The sequence below is a fragment of the Syngnathoides biaculeatus genome, chromosome 10 (genome assembly GCF_019802595.1).
Source record: "Syngnathoides biaculeatus isolate LvHL_M chromosome 10, ASM1980259v1, whole genome shotgun sequence".
NCBI lineage: Eukaryota > Metazoa > Chordata > Actinopteri > Syngnathiformes > Syngnathidae > Syngnathoides > Syngnathoides biaculeatus.
Genome location: NC_084649.1, coordinates 23,382,817 through 23,403,803, shown reverse-complemented (window position 1 = coordinate 23,403,803; position 20,987 = coordinate 23,382,817). Strand labels below are relative to the sequence as shown.

The 20,987-nt window shown below is 44.1% G+C and overlaps 2 protein-coding genes and 1 long non-coding RNA gene across 6 annotated transcripts; 1 reads left to right on the top strand and 2 right to left on the bottom strand.

Annotated features, from left to right (window-relative positions):
- Positions 1-2,154: 2,154 nt before the first annotated feature.
- tshba (thyroid stimulating hormone subunit beta a) lies at positions 2,155-8,453 on the bottom strand. 3 transcript variants are annotated; one of them, XM_061833077.1, is made up of 4 exons: positions 6,168-6,291; positions 5,947-5,992; positions 3,909-4,100; positions 2,155-2,939 (listed from the first exon to the last, which is right to left on the bottom strand). In XM_061833077.1, exons 1-4 carry the CDS (start codon positions 6,191-6,193, stop codon positions 2,667-2,669), a joined length of 537 nt encoding a protein of 178 aa, XP_061689061.1. In that variant the 5' UTR covers positions 6,194-6,291; the 3' UTR covers positions 2,155-2,666. The 3 variants fall into 3 exon arrangements, with proteins under 3 accessions (XP_061689061.1, XP_061689062.1, XP_061689060.1); XM_061833078.1 differs by lacking the exons at positions 5,947-5,992; positions 6,168-6,291 and adding an exon at positions 8,318-8,453; XM_061833076.1 differs by lacking the exons at positions 5,947-5,992; positions 6,168-6,291 and adding an exon at positions 5,431-5,667.
- On the top strand, positions 6,346-20,923 carry slc5a8l (solute carrier family 5 member 8, like). Of its 2 annotated transcripts, none has more exons than XM_061833075.1 (15): positions 6,346-6,485; positions 11,097-11,162; positions 11,352-11,403; positions 13,087-13,154; positions 13,235-13,389; positions 14,147-14,287; positions 14,387-14,516; positions 14,587-14,675; positions 16,147-16,259; positions 18,185-18,252; positions 18,339-18,425; positions 18,524-18,717; positions 19,683-19,792; positions 19,888-19,973; positions 20,058-20,923. In XM_061833075.1, the coding sequence occupies exons 1-15, from the start codon at positions 6,417-6,419 to the stop codon at positions 20,169-20,171; spliced, it is 1,542 nt and encodes a 513-aa protein (XP_061689059.1). In that variant the 5' UTR covers positions 6,346-6,416; the 3' UTR covers positions 20,172-20,923. The 2 variants fall into 2 exon arrangements, with proteins under 2 accessions (XP_061689059.1, XP_061689058.1); XM_061833074.1 differs by lacking the exon at positions 6,346-6,485 and adding an exon at positions 7,352-8,672.
- Positions 8,527-16,236, bottom strand: LOC133507729 (uncharacterized). Its single transcript, XR_009796881.1, has 4 exons — positions 16,102-16,236; positions 14,599-14,670; positions 13,174-13,336; positions 8,527-8,665 (listed from the first exon to the last, which is right to left on the bottom strand). It is a non-coding gene; the product is annotated as an uncharacterized LOC133507729 (long non-coding RNA).
- Positions 20,924-20,987: the final 64 nt, after the last annotated feature.

The window sequence follows — 20,987 nt, the reverse complement described above, 5'->3', positions numbered from 1 at the left end:
GAATGTAGAAAGCTGGTGGATCATGCTTCCTGTGCCTTTGTGCAAGAAAAAAGGCAGGGCAGCAGGTTTTCCTCTCCTTTCGGCCTACATACGATTGTAAAAAATGCTCAGGACATGACACTGCAGGTGCTCTTGTGCATGATGGTTATATAATTGGATAAATGGCAGGGGCAAAATCTTTAAATTACTTCAAAGTGAAGGAGAATCACCTCTTATGCCCCCCCTTGAGCGAGGTGTTTGAGGCCCATGAGTCCACAGTATTTTTCTGCTGTTGCGTAAACGCACTACTGACCAAATTTTTTTCAAATGGATGAATGAATGGCATGCGCATCATAGATAAAGGCCCTCGGCAGCAGATTCCACAAGGACACCCTCCCCCATTGCTTGACAGATCCTCTTTTCAGGCCATCAGGTTTAGACAGAGTTCTCGAGAGCTGGCGTGGCTCAGGTGCCGGAAAAAATTATTTTGCAACGGCGTTTTCAACGAACCCTTCCCGAGAATACCTTTTCCCTTGCGTCATCGTCTTTTAACCAAGAACACGAGGCCTTGTCAGAGGTGTGCCGGGGACGGTAATGAGCACAAAGACAACAAGGCGGACATCACATGATGAAGGGAGCGATGTCATGGCTTCACATGACCACGCGCATCATGCATGCTCCCACTCTTGAGCGGCCATGCTATGAATACACTCCAGCTGTCTTCCTAAAAGCCCCTGGACCATGAGGGCTGCTAGGCACAGCAGGTTACCAGTCAACTCAAAACCGAGAGTTCTGTTTCACTTGGAGGAGGTGCAGGAAGACAGCTGATCCTTTTGTTTTTTTGAAGACTGACACTGAAAAGGTGTGTCAACGGAAAGTAATGCAGTTAGTGATTTGGACTGTTGACAGTTTGGCCTAAATTCACCACCGCAACATATTTGAAACAGCCATCCTGTGTTTGAATGCAAATTTCAAACAAATTTTTATCAACAATTGCAAATTTTCAGGGGAGCTGCCATTTTCGCGAGTCACATGACTTACGTGCGCGGATGTGACGTGTAACGTGCCGCAACAAAGGCTCGATTCTCTATTACATGGGACACCATTTTATCCTCATCGGATGAAGAAATAGCCGTATCGGTTGATCGGGGAGACGGACGAATACTTCCATACAGATTTGAACCTGTGGCTGTAAATAATGTTGAATATTCGGATGGTTCTTCGGGGGGGAATGACACAGAGTCTGACGAGCGAGCTTCGGCGGCGGGCCACGAGCCGAGCTTCAGCGTCCGGGGAGGTCGTTAGCCGAGCTTCGGTGGCGGCGGAGGCTTTTAGCCTAGCTTCGGCGTCCGGGGCTAACGGCGTTTGCCGCCGCTCGGCTCGCGGCCCGCCGCCGGAGTTCGCTCGTCAGACTCCGCGTCATTCCCGTCCAAAGAAGCATCCGCAACTGCCGGCCACACTTAATGTTTATCATTAGATTTTTATATTTACATTTGTGGCCTGGAAGCCAAATGAGTGACCTGATCCAAACCCTATGGAGCACGTGTCAAAGCATGATTTTATGTGGGCCACTAAATAAGGCAAATTGTATGCATCTACTTAATTTATGAAAATTGCAAACTGCCTTAACTTTTCATCTAGTTGAGATATCGCAAACATTTATTCAATTTTACCCCACAATTTGGTGGTTCGAATCCGAGCTCCGACCTTCTTTTGTAGTGTTTTAAAGATTGCCGGCGCTCTTGGTGCCGAAAAGTCTCCTTGTGATTAATGCGCGTGGGCGTATATTTTGTAAACTTCCGGCCAGTCCGAAACGTCCCCATCTGTGCTTCAACATGTGCCATTCGACAACTTGCCGCCGAGTGTTCATGTTCGCCATGGACGTGTCAGAAAGACGAACACAGCGAACATACACATGCGTGTATGTCTTTTTATCAACCATTTTTATAAGGTTAGGTCGGGGTTTGGATATAACGTATGTTAGCGACCTCTATGTAGAAGAAGAACTATGAGACTGGGGGATTTCCCAGTGAGCGTCTCCTACGTTCCCCTGTTAGTAATGCATGCGCATTAATCACAAGGAGACTTTTCAGCACGGGGGAGCGCTCAGACCGTTACACAGAAAACCCGTACAAGCATGGGTTCCTGTACTAGTGTTCATTTTAATCGTTCAAATTTGGCAGACTTTTTAACAACACTTCTTTACAGGGTCTTTAGTCCATCTATGATTCAATTACATCTTATTTCCTGTTCTTTGTGGTACCGTTCAAACGCTATTGCTATTGTTCTGAAATGAACAGAATTGGGCACTATCAATCAAGGAGGACAAGATTTCGAAAGGGTCAAGCCTGCACCCTTAACAACCTGTTCTCATGTTCACGTGCCTTGCTGCCAAGGCAAATATAGTCTCCAAGGTGACATTGTGCAAAGTTTAGCAGGCCTTGTGTATTAGAAGTAAACAGAAAGCGAAAACCGGATGTGATTAAGTCAAGCACGGCTTAGCTGGGACGCAGGCTATTTAGATACTTTAATCGAGTGCGCATAATCAGCCTGGGAGTACAACAAACACATCTGTGTACAGTGGGGATGAATTAGGTCAGTGACTCAGATACACACGAGGCTCACAAGCCTTGTCTGACGCAGGCACGACAAAGCGGGCAGGATGCAATGGCGTACGCGCGACAGATTCAAAAGGGGAGCATGTAGTCGTCAGGGTACGGGTACAAGCGTCGGACGGGTTTGGTGCACGCAGCGCCGCCCACGTCCGCCCTGTGGGCACACTCGTCGGTGTCGGTCCGGCAGGCTCCGCAGTGGCAGCTGATGGCCACCGGGTAAGTGAAGGTGGCGCTGGCCGTTCCGGGACAACCGGGAAGCTGGGTCGTGCGGTACTCCACCTTGTCGTAGGTGCAGCCTTTCTGGATCACGAAGCGCGAGCCGAATATGTCTCTGATGTTGCTGTCCTGCTCACACATACACAAACAGCACAGTGTTGATACACAAAACAGCGCCACGGCCTATGTTGAACGTGGAAATATTTCAAAATGAAAATGATGCTTGTTATGTAAACTTTGGGAGGACTACAATTGATTGTAGTGATGGGACGTTTTTTTTGGAATGTGATAGAAGGGGCGGCACGGTGGACCAGCTGGTAAAAGAGTTGGGCTCACAGTTCTGAGGTCCTGGGTTCAATCCCGGACCTGCATGTGTGGAGGTTGCACGTTTTCCCCGACCCTGCGTGGGTTTCCTCTGGGCACTCCAGTTTCCTCCCACATTCCAAAAACATGCAACACTAATTGGACACTCTAAATTGCCCCTCGGCGTGATTGTGGGTGCGGCTGTTTGTCTCCATGTGCCCTGTGATTGGCTGGCAACCGGTTCAGCTTGTACCACGCCTCCTGCCCGTTGACACCCGGGATAGGCTCCAGCACTCCCTGCGACCCTCGTGAGGATAAGCGGCGAAGAAAATGGATGGACGGATATTATAGAAGTGATCATTTGAAAATGCAATTACTTGCAGAGATGCATAGAAATAAAGTGGTGCATAATGTATACATTTTTATTCTGTATGAAATAAAACCAATAAAAGCAAGATGAAAATGGAACCCAAAATGTTCAAATCTGTCTGATGAATCCACGGATGTGTTTGCTGTGTCATTGCAGCACTCATCTTTCCTTTCTTTTCACAAAAGCCCAAGAGTGCTTAAGTAGACGGTAGAATACGTGCAAAGCCAAATTTGAGGGTTGCTCCACCCAGACTGCGTAAATCAGACTTAAGTGGAAGGGACAATCTGCGCAACCAGAAAAACGTGTAGTTGCACGCCTTTTGTCACTCAAGCACCAAGGAGAACACTGTATAGCACTATAAGAGACACTGTAAAGCCTTAGAAAGATATTCTACGTTCCGGTTGTTGGGAGTGTACAATACGCACCTTGGAATAGCAAAATCCCATGCAAATCGTGGTGTTGATGGCCACGCAGAAGTCGCACTCAGGCTTCTCCACGTACAACGTGTAATCGGAGGCGATGCACATGGGCGCCGCCGAGCTGCAGAGCAGCAAAAGGAGGCAGCAGGTGAACACGACGGCGTTCATGTTCAGGCCGGGTTCCGGTCTCAGGGACGCCTAGTAAAAAAAAAAAACAAAAAAAAAAACAAACAAAAAACGAGACGATTAAAGTATGCTGTTTAGCACGTTCTTATGTGCTCTATTCTGTGTCACCTGGTCAAGGGAAGCCTGCTGATGCTTTGAATAAGAATCCCAGAGCCAGTTATATACTCAGTGCATTTTTGTAAATAATGTATTGTCTGTTGTCTTGTCTATGTTTTTATCTCCAACCTATGATCAAATGGAACCCCTGAGAAAAAGGCCATTACGGTCATGACATGAATTACTTATCATTTTCCTTCAATATCCGTTCAACATAATCTCCAACGGTTTATTTGACGAGAGTCGGGACAAATCCGGTCCACTTTCACTTAATTTGCCAGAAAATTCATATTTATTGACTGCCAACAATGGCTTTTCAGCTATCTACAGTATGCCAGTGACGTACAGTATAATGAAAGGCGGAATCATTCCGTGCTCTTCCGCTAGAAGGCAGAAGGTACGATTAAACTGCGGGTCTATCTGTTGAGGTTCATAAAATGTAATCTTTAAAAAGCATATCTTTATGTTGAACATAGTGCAGAGTTCGCATTAAGTCAACTTGTTAATAAATTGAGACAAGATCATCATGACGTACTTCAGTGTAAATTATATAACTTTTGTGACCTTTTCGGTTCGGTGGAGTACAATAAGATTTTTTCTAACGTAAAATATACTTGGAGCACGGTGGTGAGACTGGTTAGAGCGCTGGGTTCACAGTTCTGAAGACTCGGGTTCAAATCCCGGCCTCGTCTGTGTGGAGTTTGCAAGTTCTCCCCGTGCCTGCGTGGGTTTTTTTTCCAGGCATTCCGGTTTCTTCCCACACCCCCGAACCATGCATTTATTGGATGCCAGCTGGGATAGGTTCCAGCACTCCCGCCACCCTTGTGAGGATGAGCGGCTCAGAGAATGAATACGCGGTTGTACTGGGAAACACTCCACCGGAGGCCCCCACGCTCCTATTTTTTGCTCAAGGGACTGCATTGTACTTTTGAGCCTCTCAAATATTAAACTAAGTTTCACTGTTTTCCACAGATAACCGTAATCTGTCTGTCGTTTGTGCAAACATTAACCAGGAAAAAGTGCCTTCACATAAACTTTTCTTGTAGTTTTCTGGCTATACTGCGCTCAGTAAAACAGCATCGCGGATGGTCCACAACATGCCACACTCGTAAATGTTATCTCAAAACGGTATTGTAAAATTCAAAAACTTCCTGTACTCTGTAAAATCAAAGATACCGGGACGCTCTTATCTCGCCTCGCGTTGAATCATTGGCGGAAGGCAGTCGACGCATGTTCTTCGCCTTACCTGAGAAAGAATTATGCTTTTAAACCGCCCTTTTATCGTCCAGTTGGGATCGATTGGAAACACGGGAGGGTCAATATAACCATTAAAAACCTTTCGGGGTTTACCAGTAAACTTCATATTGCTTGTAATCGATGTTTTTGTTTTCCGTGCAAACTGCAAGCGGACAATACAGAGCAATATTTCCAGTACGAGCTCGGTTGCAGCGTGCACAATGAGAGGTTTGGCTAATTTTAGCATTTAATGAGCACATGGTGGACCTTCGCGAAGTAACATGATTCCGCTACAAAGCTGAATGTGTCATGTGAACCAAGGTAATTTAAATTTTTGAAAGTTTTTTTTACATCAGTTGATATCTCGTGATGACAGGCAACTATCCATACCATGTAATGAAAATTAAGTGACATGGAATTATTTATCTTGCAACGCAGTACTATTTCTGCCTCCATGGAAGAAATAGAAAATGCATATCATAATGTGACTACAAAATATTTTAAGATTTCTTGAAGGGGCCCTTACCGATTGAAGTGAATATCTGCCACCGGGATTTGAATTAAAAATGCCACTGAAAAGTTCATGTTGTAAAATTCACATTGTTATTTCAAAGTGATCACATTTCCAATAGCTGTATTTCAGTTGAAGGTTTCAATGTTAACAAATTTCCCATGCAAAAAAATTCAAACGCAATATTTTCAGTCTCCTAAGTTTCAACTGGCTACAATGGATAGGTTTCAGATTACCCATCATGCCTTGCGACGGATGCCATACTGTGTGTCTTAAGAGATCAGAGAACATAGGTGAATGGTGAAGCGTGAATTTTTTTCCATCATTAATTTTTCCGTTTGTTGTAAAAGTTAGGAGGTCGGTTAAAGCAAATGCAAACGTAGTGGACAAAAACACGTTTGACGCTTTAAGCAGAGCCGGATACTTGGAGAAATTGAAGGACGCCGGCAGCAAAGATCCATGTGGATTTCAAGCAAGCGACTGGGATGTGGAAGGCGACCCTGACAGTTCTAGAAGAGAGGTCTCACTTGTTACCGCCCTCTGCAGTTAAAAATGTAAATCGATTTTTTTCTCTTAAAGAATTCTCTGCCATACCTTTGTGTAGAATACCCAATTTATTCATTCCTTGTTGCCTCAAGTATTAAATTGAAAAGGTTACGTGTTATGAAATTATCCGAGCAAACTTTATAGTGTCTCTTTGTTGGATCAGGAAGAAATCCTGCTCGGTTGATCCTCGACAGCCGTAGGTTCCGTCTTTCTGTCGATGGTCGCTTAGTTTTACTTCCCTGCTTGACGACGACCTTTGGAATAACAAAATACTACCTCTTTGTTTGCCCAGATTCAACGCAGTTAGTACAGCCCCAAACTACGCATGTGTGCCCCATATAATCGGACGAAAGAGGTTTGCTTGCTTTGTTGACGTAGACGCTTCCCTTGCTTCAGACACACAAAATGGCGGGACTGTGGTGACGTCATCGTTAACCTATCCATTCGCTGTCTGAAATTCACCGTCTAACACCCAGCCAATCCAGTTACGCTTTCTTGGTCACGTGACGTCACATACTAAGAAAGTGTAACTGGATTGGCTGGTTTAAGAATGCAGAGGTACCTCAAATCAGAACCCAACACTCAGCCAATCCAGTTACGCTTTCTTAGTAAGTGACGTCACATGACTAAGAAAGCGTAACTGGATTGGGTGGTTGTTAGACGGTGAATTTCAGACAGCGAATTGTAGCGTTGAATCTTAGGAGCTGAAAATATTGTGTTTGAAGTTTAAACGTTGATTTTTTTTTTTATATTGTGAATTTGTTAACAATAAAATAAAAAGTTGAACTTAAACACAACTATTGGAAATGTGATCACTTTGAAATAACAATGTGAATTTTACAACATCAAATTTTTAGTGGAATTTTTAATTCAAATCCTGGCGGCAAAAATTTACTTCCATAGTTACCCACCCCGGAATGACAAGGTGGAAAGGAATTTCGGGGACACATCCAAAGTGTTCTCTATGGTAATGAAAATAGAATAGGGAGAGACGGTTTATCAAATAATGCTATTTCACGCCGCACATGGAAACCTCGTCACAGCCGTGCAGCCCTCTTACGCGCTCAGTCAGCAAACATTAACATGTGATAGTTAAAGTTAACGTTTAGCATTTATGGAGCTTGATGAGCGCATTGAAAGTTGAATGAAATCAGCCAGAAAATGCCTGCTACTGCTTCAACTGTACATAGCAGATGCCATTTCTTGAAAATAAACAAATGTCTCTTTATCTTTGTCCACCGTGTTAAAATAAAAATGCTTGACTGTGCATTTTTGGAGTATTCCAAATAAATGACCAATAGGTGTGTTATTAAATCATACGTAACTGTCTGATGTGATCATTTTTGTGATGCAGCTCCCTTCTTAGATGAGTAACTGAAGCTGCTCATCGACAACTGATGGGAAATGTTTCAGTGACGGTGTATCTTTTTTTTTTGGACATCAGAACAACAGCAGATAAAGCATGAGATCTGTTCTTTTTTTTTGTAATCGCTCGAGATGACGGCAGACCAAAGCCCTCGGTTGTCCTTGATAGATTATTAACAAGGTGAAATAATCTTTATGGTCTTCAGGTAGGCTCTCGCCAGGCAGAGGAGTGTCAGTTTAAATCAGCGGCGGTCGCTAAACACTGCGCGTGTTTGTGTTTTCATCGAGCTCGGATACGACCATTTCTATTATGGCTGCTTTTTGTGATTTCGTCCTATGCGCAAGTGGACTATTTTGAGCTTTTCCAGGTTAGGGTTAGGCGAGGGAGTCCGAGTCCTTCTCCCTGGAGGTTAGGGTTAGGTCAGACTCAAGAGTCAAGAGTCGAACACAAGGCATCTTCTGCAGCCGAACTCACCATGGTTGGCACGGGTGGTCCTGTGGCCACGTTTTCCGTGTGGGACTATGTCGTGTTTGCGGGCACGATAGTGGGCGCCGCCGGCATCGGCCTTTTTCAGGCCTTCCGCGGACGCAAGGAGGCCAGCAGCGCCGAGTTTTTTCTGGGCGGGCGGCAGATGACGGCGGTACCTGTGGCCATGTCGCTCACGGCCAGTTTCATGTCCGGCGTCACCGTCATCGGCACGCCGGCCGAGGCGTACTCGTACGGGACGTCCTTCTGGCTCTTCGGCATCAGCTACGTCATCATGTCAACCATCACTGCTGAGATCTTTGTGCCTCTCTTCTACCGGCTGGGGATCACCAGCGCCTATGAAGTAAGAGGAGCAGAATTGTAATATCAATATCAATATTGGTCACAAAATTCAACAAAGCGTTTGTCAATCACGTCATTTCCATATTTAACCCAAAGGCGCTGTTCGTGTTTACGACAACTTTTAGCTTGTTTGTTGCAATTGTTAAGTTTTGTTTTGCATCTTTTACTGTATCCAACCATCCATCCATTTTCTGAGCTGCTTATCCTCACAAGGGTGGCGGGAGTGCTGGAGTCTGTCTCAGCTCTCTTTGGGCAGGAGGTGGGGTCGACCCTGAACTGGTCGCTAGCCAATCGCAGGGCACATAGAGACAGACAATAGTCACACTCACAATCACACCTACGGGCAATTTAGAGTCTCCAATTGGTTTGGGGATGTGGAAGGAAACCGAAGTGACCGGAAAATAAACACCCATGCACGGGGAGAACATCCAAACTCCACACCGGCGGGATTCGAACCCCATGTCCTCAGCATGTGAGGCCAACGTTCTAACCAGTTGTTGCACCGTGCCGCAAGGTTATTCGTTATAAAAAATTGGAATCCTCGGCAAGCACACATTTGCACAGTAACATTTTCCTATGAATTTGTGGGAAGAAAAATGGCAATAACTGTAGTACTTGCTTCGCAATTTTATCGACGATACGGGGGATAGTTTTAGTCCGGTCCTCAGAACCGCGAGGATCGACGATCGAACCGGACGTGCCACCGTTCCGCCGTTTTACTGCATAATCTCTCTTTGACTAACTTGCCATTAATAAAGGCATTCATTTTTATTTTCTTAATCCTTCAAATCCCAATTTGTTTGGTTTGTGCACAACCTGTAAACCTGTGTCTAAAAGTATCATAGAGTACAATAACCGACTGTATATTTACGATGTAGCTCGAAACACTCCAATCCCAAATCAACTCTTCCAATTTAAACGATGTCAATCCATGTCAAGCGCCAAGCAATAAACATATCTTGTAAATAGTAAATAGTACACTACTGTATTGTGAAATATGCTAACATAATAAATTGGAATCTAAAGAAATAAACTTTTTATAACATGTAATTAAGCACAAAGTAACACACACACAAACACGTAGTATGCTGTGACCGAGACGGTGCAGTGTGGCTCTCATTTAGCGCGTTGTCGCCACGACAGCAGCGGGGAATGAGGCGGGCTTACCCAACGAGTGTAAAGTTGAGATATGACTGCATTTCTAATCATACACAGTCAGCCGAGCAAACGCCCACTTTGTTAAATTAAACTCTAATTCTTCTCCGTGGTCTACTTTTAAAAAGCACTCCAGTCACTCTTGTTTGGGACAGTAAAATTATTATATGAAATTGCTCCCTTATCTAAAAACTGATAAATGATGTTATTTGGTGGGAAAATCTGTAAAAGAACTTAACGGCAGGGAAGGAGCGTGAATTGGTGTGCGAAGTTGATATAGTTGGGCTCACTTCCAAGCATACTTTGGGCTCTGGTGCCAGCCCGCTCGAGAGGGGTTGGACTCTCTTCGACTCTGAAGTTGCCAACGGTGACGGGCACCGAGAATGTGTGGGCATACTTTATTGCCGGTGCCTGGATGTCGGGGTTCAGCCTGGTGTACCAGACGGTAGCCTGCCTCCACCTTCGGGGAGGCGTGATGGGTTCCAATTGTTGTTTGTGTCCATGCATAAAACACCAGTTCAGAATACCCAACCCTTTTGGAGTCTTTGGAGCGGTGCTGGAAAACCGGGGACTGCCTTGTTCTGCTGGGAACTTTAATGCTCACGTGGGCATAACAGTGGGGCCTGGAAGGGTGTGCTAGGGAGGAAGAGGCCCCCCCCCCCCATTGATCACAACCCGAGCGGTGTTCTATTATTAGACTTCTGTACTCATCACGTCCAAATGTGCTTTTGCCACGAGGACAGGCCCAGGCCTCAGTTTGATCATCACCTTTGCGGTCATTTCATCCGACTTGCGGCCACGTCTTGGTCACTATGATGAAGATTCGTCTCTTGTGTGTTCGCTTTGATCTTCTTGTTTTCCTTTCGGCTTGTCCCGTTCGGGGTCGCCATGCCGTGTCATCTTTTTCCATCTCAGCCTATCTCGTGCATCTTCCTCTCTAACACCCACTCTCCTCATGTCTTGCCTCACAACATCCGTCAACCTTTTCTTTGGTCTTCCTCTTCATCAGTGTGGAGGTTTTGAAATCCAGATTGAGTATTTACACCTTTGTTACATTGTATGCTGTTTTAAATTGTAATTGATACTTGTATTTTTCATTTTTATATATATTTTTGTCATTTTTATCTTTATTTTGATTGTTTTTTTTTCCATTTTAAATCTTTTACTTCTTTGTATTCAAATGCTTTTAATCACGTAAAGCACATTGAGTTACCGTGTGTATGAAATGCGCCTATATAAATAAATTTGCTTTACCACTTTTGCTTTGTAGTACCTGGAGATGCGCTTCAACCGACCGATTCGCATATTTGGGACGTTGATGTACACCATGCAGACGGTTGGTAACTCAACACCACTTCGTAAGCACACATCTTTGTGCTCTTCATCATGGCAAAACAACACCTGTCTTTGTTTTCCCTGCTGGTTTTATGGAACATGAAACCTTTTCCATCCTCCATGAATATGAGTGGCAATCTTGCCTTTTTTTTTCCCAATCCAATCAACTAATGGCAGCCTCTCATAACAGATCCTATACACCGGGTTGGTTATCTACGCTCCGGCTCTCGCTCTGAATCAAAGTAAGTATCCAGTTAATTTCATACTTTTAAATCTTAAAAACGTCAATCTCTCACAAGAGATTTGAGTTCATGTTGTAGATGATAAGGTCATACCTAGGTGTAAAATGAGCAACTGGAATTGACTGACCTGTTGTGACTAAATATTGTCTTAGTGAGTCAATGACATGCTCTCAACAACTATACTGAGATTCTGCAAGTACTTGCTGGGAGAATTTATTTAACTAAAGTCAATAAGCTGATATTTACATTCACGTCAGGTACATACATACTATTTTTTTTAAAGGTTCGAGACCCCACACATTACAAAGGAAAAAAATATATATATTGTTCTTTCACTGGTGTCAAACTCAAGGCCCGGGGGCCAGATCTGGCCCGCTGCATGATTTTATGGGGCCCGCGGAGGCAGATCATGTGCATCAACTTGACTTTTCGTTCAAATCTGTACCGAAATTTCCAATTGTCCTATCATGAATGTTAACGTTGCGATATTACAAGCGAGCAAGTACACACTAGACTGGTTGCCAGCTAATCGCAGGGCACATAGTCAAACAGTCACACTCACAATCACACCTAGGGGCAATTTTGAGTGTCCAATTAATGTTGCATGTTTTTGGGATGTGGGAGGAAACTGGAGTGCCCGGAGAGAACCCACGCAGGCAGGGGGAGAACATACAAACTCCACACAGGCGGGGCCGGGATCGAACCCGGGTCGTCAGAACTTTACCAGCTGAGCCACCGTGCCGGGTCTCTTCTCCTATACAAGATTTCAGTTATAGTACTAAGACTGACCCGTGAGAGCCAGGTTGGTGCCACAGCGTATCCAGACTGCTGTAAAATACAAGGAGGAATAAAGAATAGTTTTAGAAAATCCCGGCCCTGCCTGTATGGAGTTTGCACGTTTTCCCCGTGCCTGCGTGGCTTTTCTCCGGGCACTCCGGTTTCCTCCCACATCCCAAACGAATGCAACATTAATCGGGCACTCTAAATTGTCCCTAGGTGTGATTGTGAGTGCGGCTGTTTGTCTCCAAGTGCCCTGCTTGTCTGGCAACCGGTTCAGGGTGGACCCCGCCTCCTCCCCGTTGACAGCTGGGATAAGCTCCAGCACTCCCCGTGACCCTCGTGAGGATAAGCGGCAAAAAAAATGGACGGGTGGACTTGCGAGTATAGTAATATGCAACCACTCAACACAACCAGTCGTATCTCTAAAAAAAAACACACGATAACACAGGATAATTATTTAGAGGCATTTGACAGCCGGGCCTTTTCTGACTTTGATCGGAGGGTTGGAGGAAAGCGCAAATATAATCTGATTATTGGTATGGGTCCGCCCTGCTGATGGATAAACCATTGTTAAAGTAACTGTAAAACTGTAAAAATAAATGTCTTGAATGAAGAATATTGTTAACAATCCTGCCAAATGTGAATGCTAAAGAAAATCGTCTTTAAAATGAGACTTCAAAATCCGGAATATAACTACACATTCTCTCGGTGTCAGCGCAAAGCTCGTCTGCGGCATCTCCACAAAATTCTAAATTCACTTGAAAAGGGGCTTTAACAACAGGATTTCAATGGACTCTCCGGTTTACTCATTAACTGAACTGAGATAATTAGGCGAACTTCCTCATTGGAAAAAGGTGACATCGTTCCACTTAAGAACAACCATGTTCCCTTCTGATTATTTAGTCACTGGAATGGATCTTTGGGGAGTGCTGGTGGCGACAGGGGCGGTGTGCATCTTCTACTGCACTTTGGTGGGTAAAGCACACTCACGTGTTTCTGCGTCGTTCTCGTTTCGGTTGAACTCTGTCGTCTGCGCCGGTGTCGTCTTCAGGGCGGGCTGAAGGCGGTCATTTGGACCGACGTGCTGCAGATGGTGATCATGCTGGCGGGTTTCGTGGCGGTCGTCGCGAGAGGGGCCGTGCTTCAGGGAGGCCTGGACAAGATTTGGGAAGACGCCAATCAAGGGGGCAGACTTAAGACATTCGAGTGAGGAAGGGGGGGTCGTGTATCATTACTTAAAATGTACTGATAGAAACAGGTTTGTCCATTTAAAAAGGTAAAGATACTGGTAATGCTCAGTTTACCCTACGACACTGCGAAGCTACAAATACATTTGTCGCGCGAAGGCATCCTCAGTGTCTTCAAATGCCACCTTTAATTAAGACCAGTAGAAATAAGTTCAAAAGAAATTCCAACTAGAATTAAATTGCATTTATAAAACGTCTTTGAGGGGGATTAGAAAAGATAGATGACTGAAATCCTGTTTGCATAAGTGTGCACACCCCCATACAATTGGGATGTGGCTGTGTTCACACTTCGCCAGCTACGTTCAACACATTTTAAAAGGGAGTCAGCACACACTTGCTAACATTTAAAGTGCAGCTAATAAACTCCAAATAAAGTTTTGAAATGATTTATCTTGGCCTAATTTGTTTTTAAATCCCACGAACCTGGCATTTGTATGAACTTTTTGCTGACAAGTCCTTTTCAGGCAAATCCTCCATTTTCTGTAATTATTACTTTTTCAGAATGGCATGCAATGAAGTAATTTGTGCAACTGGGTTTTGATATGCAGACAAGAAGTCATGCTGTACTCATTATTTTTCATTAAACTGTTTGATATTTATGGCCTACAAGTTCTTTGGAATGGAATTCACAAAGCGAGAACTCCCTCCAGGCTATATTAAAATAATTTTGGTTCTGTTTTGCATACAAGCTCTGTTTTAATTTGGCTCTTCCTCAGCTTTGACCCCGATCCCCTGAAACGACATACTTTCTGGAGCATCATCATAGGCGGTAGCGTGACATGGATGTCAGTCTACTCGATCAACCAGTCCCAGGTGCAGCGCTACATTTCCTGCAAAACACTACGCCATGCCAAGATGTGAGCATTCTTAGACTTTTTTTTTTTACATTATCATTATTATTATTATTGAAATGTGCAACATGCCCAGACAGGTCCTCTCTTTCCCTCCACTTGTAGGTCTTTGTATGTTAACATGCTGGGCTTGTGCGTGACTCTGAGTCTGGCCATGTTGTCTGGCCTCACCATGTTCTCCATTTACAAGAACTGCGACCCGTTCACAAACCGCGATGTCGGTTCCACTGACCAGGTAGCCGCGACGTTCCGACCGCGTCGCGCGGATGCTTGCGCATTGAATAATGATGTCTTTGCAAAATCAGTTGCTCCCTTACCTCGTCATGGACATCTTGGCCGTCTACCCTGGAATCCCCGGTTTGTTTGTGGCTGCTGCGTACAGCGGGACCCTGAGGTGAGGCAAAGAGCAAAGAAATGCATTGAAAGACACACCAAAACCAATGAGTCCAACGCGTATTAAAAAAAAAAAAAAAACAGAGGTGTACGTAGGTTAATGTGTGGCCGCAACACGCTTCCGTGTATGGGGGCTGAAGCCTATCCCAGCGGTTTATTTTCTTTTTTTAAATACGCATTGGACTCATTTGAGAACAATGCATATTTTAAAAAAAGTCTGTCACGGAGAGGTTTACCGAAGTTCAATGTGTGGCCACAACGCGCTTCCGTGTACGAGGAGCTGACTCGCTGTCTTTTTTTTTCTTTTCTCTTAATGAATGCGAGTTTGTGTAAAAACAGGGGTCATTTATTTAAATATTGGTATTTGTATTAAAAAATCTGAGTGGCTCCATCACTATGTGGGATTTATTGAATGAAGTATTTGTATGCGTCCAGACTTTTCTACGCTTTCAAACTCTTCCGTGTAAATCTCGACGACTTACTCACCAGATCCATGTGTAGATCCAATTGTCTAAGACAAGTGGAAGCGGGGTAATAGTCCAATTTCTTATTGGCGAAAACATAGATTTTGGCATCAAATATGGGTCCTCTATGCCAAGTGTCTCTCATTTTTCCATATACCTTCGTTTATTATCACCTTCTAAATGCTTAATGGACAAAACTCTGGGCGTCGTGGTATAAGACGTAAAAGGCTAATAAAAAAAAAAAAAAGTTAGTGATTGCCTTGGTCAAATATTTTTTTCCCCCAGATTTTGAGATGGTCAGTGACCCTCTATCACACTAAAATAGGTCCCCCCCTGGACTGAGCAGAAGTCGAATCTCATCTTTGCATTCAAAACCCAAACAAGAGCAAGCCGAGCTCCACACAGAGTGCAAAGTCGGGCAAACACTTACAAATCACACTATTTGTTGCTGTAACTGAATTATCTTTCATGGGGTTATTATTTATGGGAAATGTTTTATTTTAGAATTTTGCATGTACTTTCTTTCCATTTTGGCACATCGAGAGAAGCCCCATATAAAAACAGCACAGTAATAGTATTGGTAGTAATAGTACACACAATAACAATATCTAGTGGGCCGTTATACCTCAAAAGGTCAACGGGACCATCCCTGATAATTATTCAATTTGGAATATACCAGAGGCCGCTAAAATGGCCCCCCACGAGAATTCCACCTTTACAAAGCAATGAAAGCTCCATTTTGACTCCCACTGTCAGAGAGGTACGGATTTGAAAATGTGCATGCTAAAAAAAAAAAAAAAAAATACAGATTTTGTAGAACAGAAATGTCATCACGGCATTTACGTTGTATGATAACATCAAAGTTACGCATTTCTGACAACTGAGCCTCGTTCCGGTCCCTAATGGAGTAAAGATGCATTATTGTGAGAGTGTGTCTAAATCAACAATAAATCATGTACTGACCTGCTGAACAAATATGTAGTTAACATGTTATGTGATGCGTTTCAGCACAGTGTCTTCCAGCATCAACGCCCTCGTTGCCGTCTCCGTGGAAGACTTCATCCGTCCGATGTGCAAAAACCTCACAGTGAAGCAGACGTCCTGGATGAACATGGGGCTCAGTAAGTGTCAATAAAAGGGCGCAGCGGTTAATCGTAGTATAATAATCCATCCATTTTCTTTGCCGCTAATCCTCACGAGGGTCACGGGGAGTGCTGGACCCTATCCCTGTGAACGGGAAGGAGGCGGGGTACACCCTGAATTGGTCGCCAGACAATCGCAGGGCACATAGAGACAAACAGCCACACTCGCAATCACACCTAGGGGCAATTTAGAGTGTCCAATTAATGTTGCATATTTTTGGGATGTGGGAGGAAACGGGAGTGCTCGGAGGAAACCCACGCAGGCACGGGGAGAACATGCAAAACTCCACACAAGCGGGGCCGGGATCGAACCCGGGTCCTCAGAACTGTGAGGCCAACACTTTACTAGCTGATCCGCCGTGCCCCCAGTATAATAATCATAGCTTTTTTTTTTTTTGTTTGCCCAAATGTGGCAACCCAGTTGTTTTCTGATTTCATACATCCCAGTTGTAATGAGAACAGTCTTGATGACTGATAAAGAAAATATGAGAATATGAGTTCATGAAGTGCACAGAAACGTTTATGTAATAGCCACCGGGCAACGATAATCTCAGAAGATTAACTACTTGACTATTTAAGTATATGATGCCAGGAACCTGACAAAAAACAAAACAAAACAAAACATTGCACTGACAACATTCTTGATATACATTCAAGTATCTGGCACCGCTAATGCATATTTGTCTATGTTCTGTGTAGGCGGTGTAGGTAACTATGTTAATGTGTGTGAATGATTGTCTGTCTGTTTTGAGTACATGCCTCGTGACTGACTGGAAACCGGTCCGGGTCGTCATCCTCTTTTTGACCCAAATCAGATGGGCTCGATCTCCCTGCATTCGTGAGCAGAATTAGCAGGATAGAAAATGGATAGATGGGCTTTCAAATCTGCGATTCCGACACTTGGGAAAATAGTACAGACCGGATGCAGGTCGCTTTTAATGACGCGGCGCACAATGAACCCGTCATCTCTGGCATTCAGCACTCTTCAGTTCTTGAGCGAGACCGCACAGCTTCAAGCATGCAAATCCTTTCGAAGGCTGTCGAGAAAGATGCAGCGTCACATGCAGTATTTGCATCGTGCGCAGTAATTATTCGTGACGTACGTGAGCTGTGGGGTTACACGAATGACATTTGTCTTCATGTCATGCATAGCTACATTATGTGGTTAAGCTGTTTTAACCCTTTACTCCATGGGTGTCAACCTCATTTTTGTCGCGGGTCACATTGTAGTTTCGGTTTCCCCTCAGAGGGCTGTTATGACTGTGAAACCATAAAAAAATCTTATTGACACATGAAATTGATGAATCACTTTTGGAATTAGAAATCAAGTGTAATGGGGTTTTCAACTGTTGTTGATGTCTGGTAACATAAAAACACTTGGAATACTTCAACATTATGAGTTATGGTAGGGCAATTTGAAATATGGTAGCAATTTGAACAAGGATCACAGAAATTCACACATGATTTGCCATCGTGGGCCACATAAAATCACGTGGCGGGCCGGATCTGGCCCCCGGGCTTTGAGTTTGACACCTCTGCTTTACTCCATTCCTGCAGGCCTTACGCTTACCGTTTTTAATCATATGAAATAACCTCTAAAATGCGGGAAAAAAAAAAACATAGTTGCAAGATGTAATAAGTTGGAAAGAATGAGGAGGTTCTCTTCTTAACTTGCCCAGCGACGAGCTGACATGTGACGAAGAACATTTATGACAGAACCACCCACTCAAAACCTCTTGATTTGAACCAGTGTGACAAATGGATGGTAAGTGTGACGGAATTCTTCAGCCTGTGTGAATTTTGACAAAGGAATGTCAAAGACCTTTAGTAAGGAACTTGGGAAGATTGTGGAAGTTTGCGGAAAAAAGCCTCCTTTAACATAAATCCATTATTTTCTCAACGAGGTGTTTTCTTCGGCGCTGTGTGCATTGGGATGGCTGGAGTAGCTTCACTGTTGGGAAGCGTTCTGCAGGTAAACCTGACGTGCATTTTCACTCGTTGGTTGCACTTGTGCTCTACTGTGAGTCGAGCAGCGTCCTGATCCTGATCTATCTACAGGCAGCTCTCTCTATATTCGGCATGCTGAGCGGTCCACTTCTGGGGATTTACCTTTTGGGCATGCTTTTCCCCGCGGCCAACTCAAACGTGAGTAGCGGCAAAACAAGCGTCGACACTCTCCGGCTACCGTGACCGGTGTGACGACAAGGTAAGACCAACTCACCGCGGGCTTGTTGACTTTGCAGGGAGGCCTCACGGGAATGCTCCTGAGCCTGGCGTTGACATTGTGGGTGGGGATCGGAGGGCAGATCTACCCGCCGACGACAGCAAAGACAAACCCTCTGCCGGTTACCACCGTGGGTTGTAACGGCACGATCCAGTACAACATGACGACAGCGGCGTCCTGGACCACTCCGGGCGCTCACACGCCGGAACACGAGTGAGTCATTTGAGACAATCGACCAGTTTTTTTTTCCACAAGTACCGTACTAAGTGAAGTTAACTAATGGAGAGCAGAACTTGTCACCACACCTGACAGTGTTCTAGCCTCCCCCCAAAAACAACAAAAGATTTTTTTTTTTTTTAAAACAAACAAAAAAAACTTTCTTTCGGCTTGTCCTGTTAGGGGTCACCAGTGTCATCTCAGATGAACGCTCATATTTGTTTAGCACAGTTTTTACAGAGGATTCCCTTCTACAAAGAAAGACGGTACATTGAGGGTTTAATGCTAACGCTAATGCGAGCGCCCCCCGTGCTAACAGGGTCGGTTAAAAAAAAAACCATACTGTTAAAAATCACTGAGACACGACACCAACACGCTAGCGCAGCGCTAACAGGGCCGGACCGGTAAGAGTCACTTCCTCGGTACATATATTCGGTCTCACTTTTACCTTTTCCGCTCAAGTGCCCTCTTGTGGCCGTTAAAATAAATGCAAAAATTAGCCGCATCACCGCATAAACCGCAGGGTTGAAAGCGTGTGAAAAAAGTCGGGCCTTAGAGGCCGGAGATTACGATTACTAGAACTAGAATTACTAGAACGCTATCCAGGTTTATTAGAGGCTGCTTTATAATTACACAAAATACTATTTGATCATCATCCATCCATCCATTCATTTTCTTTGATGCTTATCCTCACGAGGGTTGCGGGGAGTGCTGGAGCCTATCCCAGCTATCAACGGGCAGGAGGCGGGAAACACCCGGAACGGGTTGCCAGCCAATCGCAGGGCACGTAGAGGAAAAACAGTCACACTCGCAATCACACCGAGGTGCAATTTAGAGTGCCCAATTAATGCTGCATGGGAGAACCCGGGTCCTCGGAACTGTGAGGCCGACGCTTTACCAGCTGATCCTGCGTGCTGCCCTCTATTTGATGTGATAATTATGATTTCCTGTGTGTTTGTCAGTGTGAGGCCTCCTCTGGCAGACTCGTGGTACTCTCTGTCCTACCTGTACATCTCCTTCCTGGGTACATTGACCACCATCGTGGTGGGGCTCTTGGTGAGCGTGATGACAGGTGAGGACCACCACCACCACCACCACCACCGCTGCCACTGTGGCATAAAAGCAACGCATGAAACACGACAATATTTCCCCCCTTGTCCTTTACAGGTGGCTGCAAGCAAGACAAGCTCAACTCCAAACTATTTGTGCAGAAAAGCGACTTAGTGTGTTTCAGATGCAGCAGTAAATCACAGGTAGAGCTTCTTCGTTTTATATATTACATCTGAGTATTATTAAAAGGAAAAATTCACATCAATGTCTATCTCTCCATTACCCAGGCTTCAGAGAACCCAGAAAAAGGGGTTTCAGATTTCTGCATGGGACCTGACAAGTCTGGATTTGTACACCGTAACCTGACACGTGGCGATTTTATTGAAGCGACCAAACTTTAAGAATAATGCAGTTGTATATCTCTAACATGTATTTTACACACACACACACACACACACACACACACACACACACACACACACACACACATATATATATATATATATATATATATATATATATATATACTGTCGCTTAGTTTGACAAACATTTCTGAACGTCACTTAATTCAAAGGCTAGTTTTTGTCAAAAAGGAAATGGTACAGGCAAATGTCATTATAGGAAATGTACTGTATACCTGTACTACTTAAAGTGCTTCAGTGGTGAAGTTACTTGCAATATATTATTCCACCGCCTATTCAGATGCAAAAGCATAGATATCAATTTTTGTTTCTGTAAACTGTCTTCATATGAATTTACTTGCAATATATTATTCCGCCGCCAGATGTCACTAAATCTTACCAAACGTTGGTATGAACACAAACGCACAATACTGCATTGACAACAGAGGCGCGTTTCATTTCTTTGATTACAACTACTGATGATTATCTGAATTTAAACGTCATTAGTATTATGTTAAGCGCGCTGTTGTCAGTACAAATTTTCATTTCACTCCATTAAAGGTTATGAGCTACTTTTCATTTCACAGGAAGGTGTACATTAATCCATTCGTATTATGCTAAGTGCACTTTTGTAAGTACAATTTTTAAACAAACTATCAAATGTTATCACCTACTTTTTTACAGTAAAGTGTGCATTGTTTAAAAAGCTGTTTAAATTCAGATGCTTGTCAAATAAATATTTTATTTATATACATGAGCTCATTTGTACTGCAAACCTCATGCACTGATGTGACCTGTTTTTCATTGCAAGCAAGT

Bases quoted from the DNA above. Each gene is read 5' to 3' on its own strand.
- slc5a8l (XM_061833074.1), top strand. From the start codon at position 8,319: ATGGTTGGCACGGGTGGTCCTGTGGCCACGTTTTCCGTGTGGGACTAT. The intron at 18,426-18,523 runs GTGAGTAGCGGC...TTGACTTTGCAG, and splicing joins TCCCCGCGGCCAACTCAAAC to GGAGGCCTCACGGGAATGCT. The intron at 19,974-20,057 runs GTAGAGCTTCTT...TCCATTACCCAG, and splicing joins GATGCAGCAGTAAATCACAG to GCTTCAGAGAACCCAGAAAA.
- tshba (XM_061833076.1), bottom strand. From the start codon at position 5,667: ATGCTAAAATTAGCCAAACCTCTCATTGTGCACGCTGCAACCGAGCTC. The intron at 4,101-5,430 runs GTAAGGCGAAGA...TTTTTTTACTAG, and splicing joins AAAGCATAATTCTTTCTCAG to GCGTCCCTGAGACCGGAACC. The intron at 2,940-3,908 runs GTGCGTATTGTA...ATGTGTGAGCAG, and splicing joins TGGGATTTTGCTATTCCAAG to GACAGCAACATCAGAGACAT.